The following is a 14,683-nucleotide window of genomic DNA, read 5'->3' on the forward strand; positions in this document are numbered from 1 at the left end:
TCTCAGCCCCCCTTACACCTGGCAGGTGTAATGTTGTTCCTGGCAGATCTTGGCGGGCTGAGAGCTTCTTAGAGCCAATATGGGAAGCATCAGTGTCTTGCATTGGGTTTGGTACATTTTAGGCACTCAATAAACTACAGTTGTTATCAGTTAGGTAGAGTTATACAATACACAGCTCCCACCTCAGGACATTCGCACTTGTTCTCTGTGTCTGGAACATTCTTCCCCCAGATATCTGCAAGGCTCTCTCAGTCTTCTTCAGGTCTTTGCTAAAATGTCACCTTCTTGATGAGGCTTTCCCTAATTATCCTATATTAAATTGCAACCACTTGGTCTCCAACCCATTCCCTTCCCTAATTAATTTTTCTCCATAGTATTTAATACCATCTAACTGCTGGATACTGTTTGTTTGTTTGTTTTTTGGTGAGGAAGATTAGCCTTGAGCTAACATCCGTTGCCAATCCTCCTCTTTTTGCTGAGGAAGATTGGCCCTGGGCTAACATCCGTGGCCATCTTCCTCTACTTGATATGTGGGACACCTGCCACAGCATGGCTTGATAAGTGGTGCGTAGGTCCGCTCCTGGGATCCGAACTTGCGAACCCTGGGCCATGAGAGCGCAGCACGCAAACTTAACCACTACGCCACGGGGCCAGCCCCTGGATACTGTTTTTATTTAAAATTTGGACATTTTGTTCATTATGGATTTTTTTGCATTATTTTAAAAAATTAATTGCATCATTAAAATACTACCTATCTTGATTACTCAGTTCTTTGCCCCCACCCCGCTTAAATTCCACTGTACTGGTTTATTGACTGTCTCTTCTCACTAGAATGTGAGCTACATTGAATGCAGAGAATTTCGTTTGTTTTGTTCACTGTTCCCAGTTTTTTACAACAGTGGCCGGTACGTGGTAACTGCTCAAAAAATATTTTGTGAATGAAAAGTTTGATTCAGCGTCTTAAAGACTGTCTTGGCCTTTGTAATAAAGGTGCCTTTTCCCAACTTCTTAAAAATTTTAAAGTTATTAAAATCGAAAGCCTGTAAAATACGGTAGATTCGAACCTGCACTGCCCACTGTTATCACGCTTACATTATCTCCAGCCGTTCCAGTCTCCGGAGGGTTGGGCGGGCCCCGGCAGTGAGAAGGCACGCGAGACTCAAGAGCCCAGGCTTTGACCATAGAGTTACACCTCCCTAAATCCTAGAGCGCACTTCCGGGACGGTGATGCACTCGTTGCTGCCCAGGCCAATCTACGAGCCTGGGGAGAGCCGGATTCCCTGTCCTCCGCTAAGCTTCCGGAAAGCCTCTCACTCGCGGCTGGAGGGGGGTGGGGCCAGTTCCTGCGAGTGCGGCTTTGTGATTGGCGAGAAGGACAGGGGGCGGGGCTCGGGGAGGGCACGCCCCTGGCGCCGGCGCGCTGGCCCGGCGCGGCGGTCGCGGGGCCCGCGTTGCCGGGGACTGTAGTTGGTGAGCGTGGGTGATGGCGAGGGCGGAGGGACTGATGGGCGGGCGGCTCGGCGCTGGGTGCGGAGCCCTAGGACCCTGGTGTCCGCTTTCCCACGTGCGTCCCGTCCTTGAATTGCGGCGGGTCACAATCACAGAAACTCTTGGATAACAGTTTTCTCGGTGGTAAAACTAGGGAGGACTTCCTCCCGCGTCTGCCGCGGGTCGTTGTGAGTGTCACGGTGTTCCTAGAAGTGCCAGCCCTGGAAAGGCCCTCAGGCATCGCCTGGTGGCTGAGCCGACCTTCCCGGTTTACGTATGGGAAAACTGAGGTCGGGAAGAGGAGTCATTTCACCGGGGTCCCCCGGCCAGTGGAGGCCGAGCCGGTTCTCAGAACCAGCTCTGGGGTTCCTTTGCTGTTTTATGCAGCGCGGTCCGTGATGGAAACTTCCTGGGAATTGGACGCGGGGACCTTGCCTTCCATGTGTGGCCCTGCGTTCATCCCTGCGGTGTCACTTGTCATAAGTGACCTCACGTCTCTGAGCCTCCCTCCTCTGTAAGTTGGGCATAATAATAATAATAGCAAGCACTTTATGGCACTTACTGTATACCAGGCACTGTTGTAAGCGCTTTAGACACAGCTTTCCTGATGGGACTGCCGGCCATTGTGTCAAAGAACCTTGAAAAAGGCCTGTATGGGAAGGCCGGAGCAGGGGCTCTGTAAAAATCTGTTGAATGATTGAATGACTCTGAGGCTCTTTGCCAGAGTCTGAGGAGCAGGACACAGTAGTTACTATATTGCTTTCAAGGTATTGTCTGTGAATAACCTTGAAAAATTGAGATAATAGTCATTATTCCTCTGTGTGTGTAAGCTGAGGGGTCTGAGGACAGGCACACATTTGGAATTGGGGCAGAGGGCTTAAGGCTCTTATTTTAATTATGCACATAATTATCCCATTACACCCCTCACTTCACTCTTCGTTTACTAATAAATTTGATCAACAAACATTATTAATAATAGCCTCAATATTAGACATTGTGCTGGGCCCTAAAATCTAAAAATGTAGGAAACCTCATGAACTCATAGTTTAATGGAGGAATAGGACATGAAACTGTTCACACAGCAGTTTCTCAAAAACGTTGAAAATTATTCCAGTACAGTAAACCATAGAGAGGTGTGTACAGTGGGAGCACAGAGGAGGAAGTGACTGTCTCTGTTTGGGGGGTTGGAGAAGGCTTCTTGCATTAAGTGAGCCTTGAGTGATGAATTGGGGTTGCTGCAGGGAAGTTGGTCTGTTCAGGGAATGATGAGCAATTTGGGGCGTGTTTGGGGAGTGTTAGGATAAGAAGCTGGAAGAGGTGTGTTGGAATCAAAATATGAAGAGACTTTAGTACTGTTTTGAGAGAATTGTGATGGAGAGCCATTAATGGGTTATAAGCAGGGGAGTGATTGGATCAACTATCTTTTTAGCTGTAATATGGAGACTGGACAGAGAGGGATCAAGAGTCATTCAGATCATTCATTGGTAGGCACTTATTGAGTGTCCACTGCATGCAGGCACCGTGCTGGATGCTGTGGATACAACTTGGAAAAAAATAGACACGGTTACTGCCCACATGGAGTTTATGGTCTAAATCAGAGTGGGTGAACCGTGAGCTCCCGCAGTGGTTTTCCCAATGTGGTCCCTGGACCAGCGGCATCAGCATCAGCTGGGAACTTGTTAGAAATACAGGTTATTTGCCCACACCCCAGACTTCCTGAGTCAGAAATTCTGGGGTGTGAGGCCCCACAGTCAGTGTTTTGACAAGTTCTCCAAGTGATTCGGATGCTAGCTTAAATTTCGGAACCCGTGGGCTACTGTAATGTAGCAGGTAGTACTGAGGGCTAAGCCAAGGTTGAGGCAGTAAGGGCCAGAAAGGAGGGGTGGACTTGAGAGAAATCTTGGAGACAGGCTCATTTGCTTTAGGGGGAGTCAAGGATGAAGGAGTTTCTGGCTTGCCCACTGGCCTGCAGTGGGCCTTCAAGTGAAGGAGCCAGGTGTGAACCACATGTGCCTGGCCGCCAGGGCTGTTCTTTTCCATGCAGTCACACTAGGGCTGTGTGGCAGCACCTCCCAACTCTTATCAGGTTGTAGGCCACACAGGAAATGATGATGCTTGTACAGAGCACGGGGTAATGGATGAAGCTGCCTCAGGTTGGAGGGGACCAGCTCGGGGACTGGAGGCTGCTAAGAGCTGGAGGTCACCACCTGGGGGATTCCAGCTTCCCGGAGCTGAGTGGAGGCAGTGACCCGCTCTCAGCGTGCTGCGAGGGATATGCTGAAGGGTAGAGGGGCTTGCTCACTTTGGTGATATAAGTCAAGGTCCTTGAATGAGTTTATACCCTTTGACTCTGTAATTCCATTCCTGAAAATCTCTCCCAAATATATAACAACAAAAAGGAAAAAAAAAGAAAAGAGCCTTCTGTTTTCACTGTAGATTATGTATAACAGAAAGCTGACAACTCGCTGATAGTAGGAAAATTGTTTCCGATATAGTCAATCAGTGGAATGTTGGACTGCCCTTAGGAATGTGTGAATATTTCATAAAATCATAGAGGAACACACGTGCTCATTCACCAGACAATGCCTAGCAAGCCTCTGCAGTGTCCTGAGTGGAGAGCAAGTCACACATGGTCCTGGCCTGCACCCAGCTGAGTGCCTGGGGAAGACAGGCCGCCAGATGAGCGGTAACTCCGAAGAGCGACTGGTGTTTGACTGGGGATCAGTGGGCTGATGCAGGGGAAGCTGGTCTTTGGGGTATAGGAGTGGGACAGTGGGACATGGTAATCCTGAGGCCTGGAGGATGAAGAGATGTTGGTGTGCAAAGGGGACAGTGTGTTAAGAGTGAGTGCAGTGCAGCTGGAACACGGGAGGGGGATTGGTGAGACAAGGCCAGAGGGGGCCGGCAGCCAGCTCACGTGGGGCCGTGTGCGCTGTGAAGGTGAGACTCTTAGACCTGGTTCTAAGGGCAGTAGGAAACTGTTGGAGGGTTTTAAGCAAGAAAAACCGTTAGCGTCCGTGTTTTGGAAGTGTCCCCTGTGGCTGCAGCATGGAGAGTGGATTGGAGGAGAGCGAGGAGGCTGTGGCAATATCCCAGGTGAGAATGGTGGCCTGGACCTGCGAGGAAGCTGTGGAGGTGGAGAGAAGGGGCAGAATCAACAGCACGTGAAGGAGGGGGAATGACAGACAGGGCGCAGAGGGTTGGTGAATGTGGGGCAGGGTGGGGCAGAGTGGATGAAGCTGAGACCGAACCAAGTGGGCTCGCCTCCTGGTGAGTTAAATAAGACTCTACACAGGTGGAAGCTGTCTCACAGAGTAAAGTGTATTTGCGGCAAATAGGAGGCCACGAGGAATCATTTCCAAAGTCATGGCGTCCCCAAACAAAGGGAAGCAGGACCTTTTATTTGGTTGGGGAATGAATATTCAAAAGGGAGAGGCGGGTATTCGCTTGCACAGGCTCAGTTGGAGAACGTGCGTCCACATAATGAGGCCTGAGCTCCTCCTGGAGAGATCTTTGCACTAAAATAAGGCAAAGATCATGGGCATAGCTCTTGTGGTGAGGCTTGGTCAGTTTCAGGATGGCTGCTGGTTACATCTCCTTAACACACAAAAGGAAAAGAAACAACCTGGAAAAACAGTTAATTGCTTCTAAACCCACCTTTGAGTTTTCCGAGGCACCTAGTCAGTGATAAAGTCAGGTTTCTGGTTTGGGTGGCTTGCAGTACCATTGAGTGATTGGCTGCCCCAGAGAGGGGGCAGGTTGGGGGGAAGATGCTGAGTTCCTTCTGGGGTGCAGTGTGTTCCCCAGGCGGCAGTTGCAGAGACAGGTCTGAAGCTCGAGAGACTCGTATGGAGTGGCAGTGTTGACTCCACAAGTCCCCAGCGTGAGGCCTGACCAGGGAGCGTGTGCTGCAAGGAGGGAAGAGGCGCAGGACATTTAAGATGGGTTGGGGTGGGGGCCTGGGCAGAGGACAGGGCTGGCAAAAGAGACCAGGGAACAACAGCAGCGGTTGTCTCTAGGCCGAGGGATTATAGTTGATTTCCTTTTGTTTTTGTTTTCCCCCAGTTTTCTATAATAGCCAACACTGATTGAAGTCACATAATGGGCCAGGTACTGTTCTAATAACTTTTTATAACGCTTCTAAATTCCTGCAATAAACCTACAAGGGAGGTTCTGTTGTATTACCACTGTACAGATGAAGAAACGGCACAGAGGGGTTCAGTCACGTGTCCCGAGCCCCACAGGGTGCAGTCAGCGGGACGCTGCCTGGAGTCCAGGCTGCCTACTTCCAGAGCCCATGCAATCACCACGCACGGTGCCTCTCCACAGTGTGCTGTGATATTTGTATAAATGGGGAAATAGTGATTTTTTTTCAACAGCAGTAAGAGGTAAGAGAAGTAGTACTTGGATCTGCTAGGATATTAGAAGTGAAAGGATTTGCATCTGCAGAATCAGTGGCTGTCTTAGAAGCTTGTTAGAGACCAGACCAAGCTGGCTGCTTCCTGGTGTCGGGACACAGTTAACGCTTATTTCTGCATGACTCCTTTCTCTCCAGGCACAAGTGCGTCCCTCTGCCGGGGTGTCATGGAAGGGCTGCTGACGAGATGCGGGGCACTGGCCGCCTGCAGCCACCAGCTCTCTGGGTCCGTTCCCAGAGGGTTTCACCACTGTGCCCTGGGGAGAGGGAAGCGCTTGGTGCTGTCCCGCATGTTCCAGCCACAGAACCTTCGGGAAGACCAGGTGCCCTCCTTGGAGGGCAGATCTGGCGACCTGACTTGTAAAAGCCAGCGGCTGATGCTTCAGGTCGGCCTGATCCACCCGGCGAGCCCCGGCTGTTACCACCTCCTGCCTTACGCTGTCCGCGCCATGGAGAAGCTGGTGCGGGTGATAGACCAGGAGATGCAGGCCATCGGGGGGCAGAAGGTCAACATGCCCAGCCTCAGCCCGGCAGAGCTCTGGCGAGCCACCAACCGCTGGGACTTGATGGGCAAGGAGCTGCTGAGACTGAGGGACAGACACGGCAAGGAATACTGCTTAGGACCAACTCACGAGGAAGCCATTACAGCCCTGGTCGCCTCCCAGAAGACACTGTCCTACAAGCAGCTTCCGTTCCTGCTGTACCAGGTGACAAGGAAGTTTCGGGACGAGCCTAGGCCCCGCTTTGGTCTTCTCCGCGGCCGAGAGTTTTACATGAAGGACATGTACACCTTCGACTCCTCCCCAGAGGCCGCCCAGCAGACCTACAGCCTGGTGTGTGATGCCTACGGCAGCCTCTTTGCCAGGCTGGGGCTGCCGTGTGTCAAGGTCCAGGCAGCTGTGGGCAGCATCGGGGGCACGATGTCTCACGAGTTCCAGCTACCAGTGGATGTCGGAGAGGACCGGTTTGCAGTCTGTCCCAGCTGCAGCTTCTCGGCCAACGTGGAGACACTGGACTTCTCACAAACGAACTGCCCTTCTTGCCGGGGACCACTGACGGAAACCAGAGGCATTGAGGTGGGGCACACATTCTACCTGGGCACCAAGTACTCTTCCGTTTTCAATGCCCAGTTTACCAACGTCCACGGCAAGCCATCCCTGGCTGAAATGGGGTGCTATGGCTTGGGCGTGACCCGGATCTTGGCTGCTGCCATTGAAGTCCTCTCTACGGAAGACGGCCTTCGCTGGCCCAACCTCCTGGCCCCTTACCAAGTCTGCCTCATCCCCCCTAAGAAGGGCAGTAAGGAGGCGGCGGCCGCAGAGCTCATGGGGCAGCTGTATGACAACATCACCGAGGCTGTGCTGCCGCTTCGCGGGGAGGTCCTGCTGGATGACAGGACCCATCTGACCATTGGAAACAGGCTGAAAGATGCCAACAAGTTTGGCTACCCCTTTGTGATCATCGCTGGCAAGAGGGCCTTGGAGGACCCTGCACATTTTGAGGTTTGGTGCCAGAACACTGGAGAGGTCGTCTTTCTCACCAAAGAGGGAGTCATGGAATTGCTGAGCCAAGTGCACGTCGTCTAAACCGCCCCGCCACCCACCCATCTCACGGCCTTGGTGGTCGTTCTAATGCTGTCTTGTCCTACACTCCTTCCTGGGCTGGTCTCCCCAGAAACAGGGCAGCTCCTGGAAGGTGAGACCGTGGTAGGGAAACCAATTTTTATCCAGTCATTTGTTCAGACTATTTGTATTTAAAGTTGTTATCTTGACCCTTTCCTCTGGACCGGCCATGCTGCCACATACCATTCCTTTATATTCCATTCTGGAAGCTTCTGTCAGGAGGCAGACAGGCAGGAAAGAGCCGAGTCCTCGTGGTGGCCCTTAGGCGAGTCGCTTCCCTTGTCCCAGCTATGTCCCATGTCTCGGAGGGGAGTTGCTGATGGCCGACACCCTCCCGCTCCCGCAGTCTGAGCATGTGCCTCTTGGTGCATTCGGTCTGGAGAGCCGGCCCACCAGCTGTCCTCTACTTGGACACATCCCCTTCCCTGCTGGGGCCTCAGTTTTCCCCTCTGTGACATGAGAAAATGGAACTAGATCTGTAAAGTCCTTACAGCTGTCACTGGCTGGTTCCACGAGAGGTTCATGAGCGGCAGGTCTGGTCCTCTGATGCTCTGTAGTCTAAGCTACACAGGAAGTTGGTATAATTGGCTAATGGCCCAAAACCTCCAGAGACCTGGCTGTATGAGGCAGCTTAGCACTGAGATGGTGGTATATTGACTGAATAAAGTCTGACTGTTGGGATGAGCCTTGCGTGTTCATTTGAAACAGTGGTAGCACCTGCCATTTCAACAGTGCAGTGGCTTCCCACCTTGAGAGTCTTTTTCTATTTCTACACTCCACTCAAAAAACTAAAATTGAGTGCCTGGGAAAATGTTTTAAACCTCTCTTCCTAAGAACATCAGCGATAACAGTCTTCACGTACCACAGTGACCTTGTCCTAGGGGCAGAGCTGGATCCTGGAGCCACAACGGGGTGAACATTAAGGTCTCTGCCTGAATTCTCTGGAAACCTGGGAGCGGACCTGAGCTGCCACAGCAGTGCCGCCTGCTCTCGCTGCTCCTGCTCACCAGCTCGGTGTCTCGGCACGTCCATATCCAACAGGAGTCTGTCAAGGCCCGCGCCTCCTGAAAATGTGCCTGACGGCCCCTGGGAGGGTTTTCCCTCTGGCTCCCAGCACTGCCCATCCGGCACTGACGCCATCCTTCTTGCTAGGCGCGCACACTGCTCACTCTTAGTGGGCCGGCCTCTCATAGTGGGTGGGCGGCTCCCTGAGGCAGGGTCCTGGCTGGTTCCCAGCCCACTGTAGTTCTTGTCTTGGCCACTTGTTCCACCTGCCAGACAGCTTCCCAGCAGCCTGTTATTGCTGCTGCTGTTACTGCTAGAGGAACCTCACTAAACGACGCGCACACCATCAGGTTTCCCAGTTAATGTACGTGACCAAGCCTTAGTGGCTCCCAGGCCTACTACTGGAGCTCTGGGCCCAGCATCCAGGCTAGGAGATGTGGGTTCTGAGAGCCAACCTAGGAAGGCTGCACTGTAAGACGGGGGGTCTGACACTTGGCTGTACATTGGAATCCCCTGGGTCTCACCAGGGGTTCTGATTCTGGTCTGGGGTGTGGCCTGGGCATCGGGAATGTTACAGCTCCCCTGATGATCCTAATGCGCAGAGTGGCCTGAGAGCTCCCAGTATGAGGGTAGCGCCTTCTCTGAGCCACTTGGTAGCTGAGCGTTTCTCTGAGTAATTTCGGTTGTGCGTTATCAGACTGATATGAGCTCTACGCTTTTAACGGTCTGGTCATTTATCTGTTGAGACCTGCCCTGTGCCACGAGGCACCTTTATATACCACTTTCAGACCTTAAAACTGTGCGAGGTAGGCGCCCTTCTCGTTTTACAGCTGAGGAAACCTGAAGCTCCGTTTAAGCAGCTTACTCAAGGACGCACAGCTGTAAGTGTCAGAGCAGAATCCGAGTACTGATCAAGACCCGTGCCGTTCCCACTGTCCTGCACAGCCTCTGCCTGGGCAAAATTGATTGCAGTAAATAAAACTGGATTATTTATGTCTGTCTCCACAAGTTAGCCAAAAGTAGGTGAGAAATAAGAATTTGTGTGAATAGGTGCTTTAAATATTTTTTTAATTTTAAATTTGTGCTCCCTAAGCTTCCTTATTTATGGAAGCCTAGCTAATGTAAGCACTTTAAAAAACCAGATTCCAGGAAATAGAGAACCAATTAATTTTAAACTTCATAAATGTGCGAGTTATAGAATGATTGAGGATGATGTAGAATCATGGAGCTTTAGAAGGGAGGAGAGCTTGGAGCCGGCCTGTCCAACCCTCATTTCACAGATGGGAAGCAGGCCTGGAGTGGGAACTAACCTGCCACACACCAGCTGATTGGCAAAAGGCCTGATTGCAGGCCAGGTGCCTTGTCCCCTAAATTGCGCCACCTCCGGTCGATCTTGTTGCGTTAAAAGAGGTCTGGCTGGATCTGCCTTTAAGCTACGAAAGCCTTATAGGGATGAAGCAGGTACCCATCCTCTCTTTTCCAGTAGGCAGACAAATACAGGGAGTACAGTGATTTGCCCAAGGTCAAGCTGAACTGAAACCAAGGTGTCCCAATTACTAAGCCAGTGTTTCTTCCTGTATCCAGGGGCAGTATGATTTGGTGGAAAGATCAGAACTTGAAGAGAGGTAATCCTAGATCCACAACTTACCAGGGATGTGACCTGAGACAAATTAGTTGCCCCTTGCACATCTCAGCTTCTTCATCTGTAATATGCACTCATGATAATGGCCCCCACCTCCAGGGTTGTCGGAGGGTTGGCTGAGCTTAGTTATATGAAATGCTTAACCTTAGTGTGGTCTCAGGAGACGCTTCCTTCACACCAGACGACTTAGGACATTCCCCCATCGGAGCTCAGCTTCTGCTGTTAACTGTATCTCGAGACCTGGATCTTTTCTCAATATGATGCTTTACTACCTTCCTGGGGAATGCCATCAGCAAGAAGTAAGTAATGCCTGTGGGATGGCTCCAACTCCTTAGGGAAAGACAGAAATATTCGAACTGTGTACCTTACTCTCTCCTTCCTAACTTGCCAGTGTTACCTCTTGCCATAAATCGATGAAATGGGGATGCTGGCAAAATAACAGGTACAGACTGTATTATCCTTGCTCATTCCCTGGGGAGATCTAGAAGCAACTGGCTGGGAAATATTTAGCAGAATTAATACTCAGGGACAAAGGCTGGTGTATAACAAAACCATCGTGTAAATCAAGCTTAGAATGTAAATCAGAGGCTCCATTAATATTCTGTGTTTTAATGGAAGCAGCACCTGCTGGGCTATCAATAAAGGAGCTTTGTAGAAATCTGTTGAAATTGTCATTTCCTTAACTGCCTGAGTGCCAGGCCTCTTCATAGAGTTCCCACTATCCATGTCTACACCAGGATGCCAGAATGCTTTCTAGAATGGATTGTTCTGCATCCGAGGACATGTAAGGCTTTGTTTTAGTTAGGAAAAGTTTTTATAAGGTGGAAAGTTTTCTATAATGTGGAAAATATTTTTATGATGTTATTGTAAACTGAGAGAATATTTGAAAAAAATCAAGATTCTTAATTTAAAATAATGACTTACATCATAGTGACCCAGGCTAGGGACTCCAGAGTCAGGCTGCTTGGGCCACTCAATAGCTGTGTGACCTTGTGCAAGACACTTCCTCCTAATTGCTGCCCTTCCTCGCCAGTACGAGGAGGACAGCAGTGCCTGGCTCACAGCAGTTGCCTGGTGAGTGGAGCTGCCCTTACGTCAGGCCAGTTAGCCCTTTGCACCCAGTAGGTGGGTGGGTGGTGTGTGGGGCGAGCAGAATGGGGTGACACCTTTAGGCTCCCTTCGCTCAAGCACCAGCTAATAAGCCAGCAGCTCCAGAAGCTGCTAATGAGCTCCATGGTTAAAGCTTCATTGCCCTTGGCTAATGAAAACTGTAGGGCCAGGAGAGTGGGAAGGAGGCACTGAACGGTTAGTGGTGACTACCTTACCATTTGCAGGGGTAGAACTTGTTACCCAGGCTCACCCAGAAAGCTCATGGGCTGACACCCTACTGGCAGGGTGTCGGGTGCTGTGGGGATTTGGCTGGGGACCCTGGCAGGGGTTTCTGCAGACCATGAATTCTTCTACCCAGGCAGACAGGTTGGGGACATTACGTGACAGTGAATGCCAGACTTTACCATAACCTTGGAGTGAGCAGGCAAAGGCAGCTGGGTCTCCTGCCAACTTCTCGAAGGCGGGGGCCCGGTCTTGTTACTGTTAATATCTCCTGAAGGGCTTAAGGGCGTCCTGAATTCAAGTTCTGGCTACTTTTCACTAGCTAGCTGACTTTAGGCAAGTTACTTCCCCTCTGTGCCTTTTTTTATCAGTAAGATGGTGCTAAGAAACTACTTGCCTCCTAGAGGTGCTGGGAGGATTAAGTGAGCCAGTCCATGGGAAGCAGTCTGGTATGTCGTGCGTGCTCAGTAGATGCCAGCTGTCATTACCGAGCCGTGCCAGCATATGCCCTCCCCTGGACATGCCCTCTCCAGGCTCCTTGCCTTTGCTTAAAGGCCCTTCCACGTCACCCACCCCGATTCCTTCCTCAGCTTCATGGCCCACATCCATCATGCGTGGTGGCTGCCACGCCTCATCTGTGCGGAATTCCTCACTCCTTCCTCTGTGTCATCAGTCAGTAATTTGTCGTGCACCTACTCCATGCTGAGCAGGTGCTGTGCTAGGTCCTGGCAGTAAAAGGTACCCAGTTCAGGGCCCCTGACTCAGTTTACAGAGAATTGAGAGGACCCATCCAGTAAGCAGACAATTACAGTGCAGTGTGGTAAGTGCAGTGATGGTGCAGGTGCCATGGGACGTGGGATAAGAGGCCAGAAGGGCTTCCTGGAGGAGGCAGTCAGGCCTGATTGAAGACTCAGTGTTAAATAGTAAAGGGAGGAACAGTTGGGGGTGGAGAGTGGTGAGCAAGTGGGAATAAGAGTGTTCCAGGCAGAGGGAACAGAATGTGCAAAGGCCCAAAGCTAAGAGTATGGCAAGATTGGAGAATAAAAAATGAGTGTCACAGATTGAACATTTAGTATGAGGCAAGCTCTGTTCCATGTGCTTCACACAGATTAATTCATTTCATCCTCACAGCACCTTCATGAGGTTGGTGCTATTACCCTGCTCGTGTTGCAGATGAGGAAACAGAGACACGGTGCCTCAGCAAAGTGCCCGAGGCTGTACAGCTAGTGAGTCGGGCTGGAATTGGAAGGCAGGCAGCCTGGCTCCAGAGCCATTCCTCTCAGCCACTGCACCCTCCTGCCCCATAGCTGAACCATGTCCAGTATGGCTGGGCTAAGGAGGTCAGAGAGAAAGGAAGCTGCAGAAGTGGTAAGGGCCCCTGAAGGGCCTTGAATGCTGCACCAAGAGTGTTGAGGGAACAGGGAGCCACTGAGGGCTCAGAGCAGGCACGTGGGCAGACTTGCGTGTTGTGGCTCTCTCCCCTCATTGGAGCAGTTCCCAGCCCAGGGTTAGATTTACGACATCCACTCAACAGCGTGACCTGGAAGGCAGAGGCTGCCCGGTGCACTTCGCCTGAACGCCCTGCCCTTGGTTGGTGCCGGTTAAATGTTTGTAAAGCAAATGGAATACGAGGGACACAGGCAAGGCACAGGTGGGCTCTGGAGTGAGGTGTTTGGGTTCAGATCCTGCCTCTGACACTCTGCTGGTAAGACTGTGCCCCCATCTCCTTGTTTATAAAATTGGGATCACAGCCTGAGAGCCTGGCTGTTAGGATGAAAGGATTCAGGTACATGGTTTGCACAGAGCCAGAACTCGGGAAGCTGGGGCCTTGGCCTTGGCCCTCCTTCTCTCTGGGCCTGTTTCCTCATCTGTAAAACAGGGCACGGAAGGGTTGAGTCCTTGAGGGAGCTCTGACTCGGCTGTGCTGGAGTCCCAGGAATGGGAAGGTAGCCAGGGAAGCACCCAGGGAAAGCCAGGGCCCCATGCCCCACTGGACACATCTGCTTTGCAAGCTGCCTGTCCCCTACCCTGCTCTGAAGGGGAGTGCCCAGGGCCCTTCCCCGCCCCCCACTCCCCACCCTGTTCAGCCTAGTGGAGCCAAGGCTGGGCCAGGCCATGAGGGCTCGGTAAGTGGCGGGTCGGGGGGAGGTGAACTCACACCACCTGGAGCCCCAAGGTGGCTGGGAAGCGCAGGCTGGGCTAGACATCATGGGGTGGGGGGGGGGCTCGGGCCAGGCCTGTGTGGCCCGTGGGGCCCCCTGCTCCCTGCCCCAGCCAAATTCTAGTCTTAACCGCCACAGGCCTGCTCCTAAGTCTGTGCCCATTCCACTCTCCTGGTGACCAAAGAGGACGGCAGAGGTCAGAGGAGGCAGGGGAGGCCAGGAGCCTTCCTGGAGGAGGTGTGAGACAGCCACGTTAGGCCTGAGCCCGCGACGCCGTTGCTGATGCTCATGTGTGTGCAAATGAGGCTCAGGACAGGACTCTGGTTTTTCACTCATTAGTTCCTCATTCGTTCGCTCATCATCCATCCACTCATCAGCACGCTCACTCACTGAGCTCCCACTGTGTCAGGCCTGGGCACTCAGACAAATCCCCATCTGGCCTCTGCCTGCTGAGAGCTCACCTTCTGGAAAGTTTAGTGCAGGTTTCTCAAACTCAGCATTTTTGACAATTTGGGCCAGGTAATTCTTTGTGGTGTGGCTGTCCTGTGCACTATACGATGTTTAGCAGTATCTGTGGCCTCTACCCACTAGATGCCAATAGCATCCCCCCAAGTTGTGACAATGAAAAATGTCTCTAGACATTGGCAAATGTCCCCTGGGGGTGCAAAGCTGCCCCTGGTTGAGAATCACTGGTTTAGTGACACCGGTCTGCAGGGATGTGCCCCTGGGTATAGTTCCCTGGAGTTAGGAGCTAGTTACTGAGTAATCACGTGCCAGTCACCAGACTGAGCACTTGCCTACAGTGTCTGCACAGAAGTGCCCCAGACAAGCCTACAAGGTGGGTGCAGTGAATCACTGTCCAGATGAAGTAGGCACCAAGCAGCAGGCCCTTACTCACAGGCACAGCAAGTCAGCAGCCGCCAGGACCCTACTGTGATCTAACGTTCTAAGTCTCTTTTCCCCTTTGCACTTCTGCCCCACCCGAGCTAGAGGGAGGAGCAGGGACTGCAGGGAA

General features: G+C 51.9%; 1 protein-coding gene across 5 annotated transcripts; it reads left to right on the forward strand.

Moving 5' to 3' along the window:
• Positions 1-1,436: 1,436 nt before the first annotated feature.
• PARS2 (prolyl-tRNA synthetase 2, mitochondrial) lies at positions 1,437-8,208 on the forward strand. Of its 5 annotated transcripts, none has more exons than XM_087445869.1 (3): positions 1,505-2,002; positions 5,284-5,598; positions 6,044-8,208. In XM_087445869.1, exon 3 carries the CDS (start codon positions 6,073-6,075, stop codon positions 7,489-7,491), a length of 1,419 nt encoding a protein of 472 aa, XP_087301995.1. In that variant the 5' UTR covers positions 1,505-2,002; positions 5,284-5,598; positions 6,044-6,072; the 3' UTR covers positions 7,492-8,208. The 5 variants fall into 5 exon arrangements, with proteins under 5 accessions (XP_087301994.1, XP_087301995.1, XP_087301992.1 ...); XM_087445867.1 differs by lacking the exon at positions 1,505-2,002 and adding an exon at positions 4,520-4,584; XM_087445868.1 differs by lacking the exons at positions 1,505-2,002; positions 5,284-5,598 and adding an exon at positions 1,437-1,470.
• Positions 8,209-14,683: the final 6,475 nt, after the last annotated feature.

This window comes from Ceratotherium simum, chromosome 22 (assembly GCF_057802395.1).
Source record: "Ceratotherium simum simum isolate JZ-2026a chromosome 22, ASM5780239v1, whole genome shotgun sequence".
NCBI classification, from domain to species: Eukaryota; Metazoa; Chordata; class Mammalia; order Perissodactyla; family Rhinocerotidae; genus Ceratotherium; species Ceratotherium simum.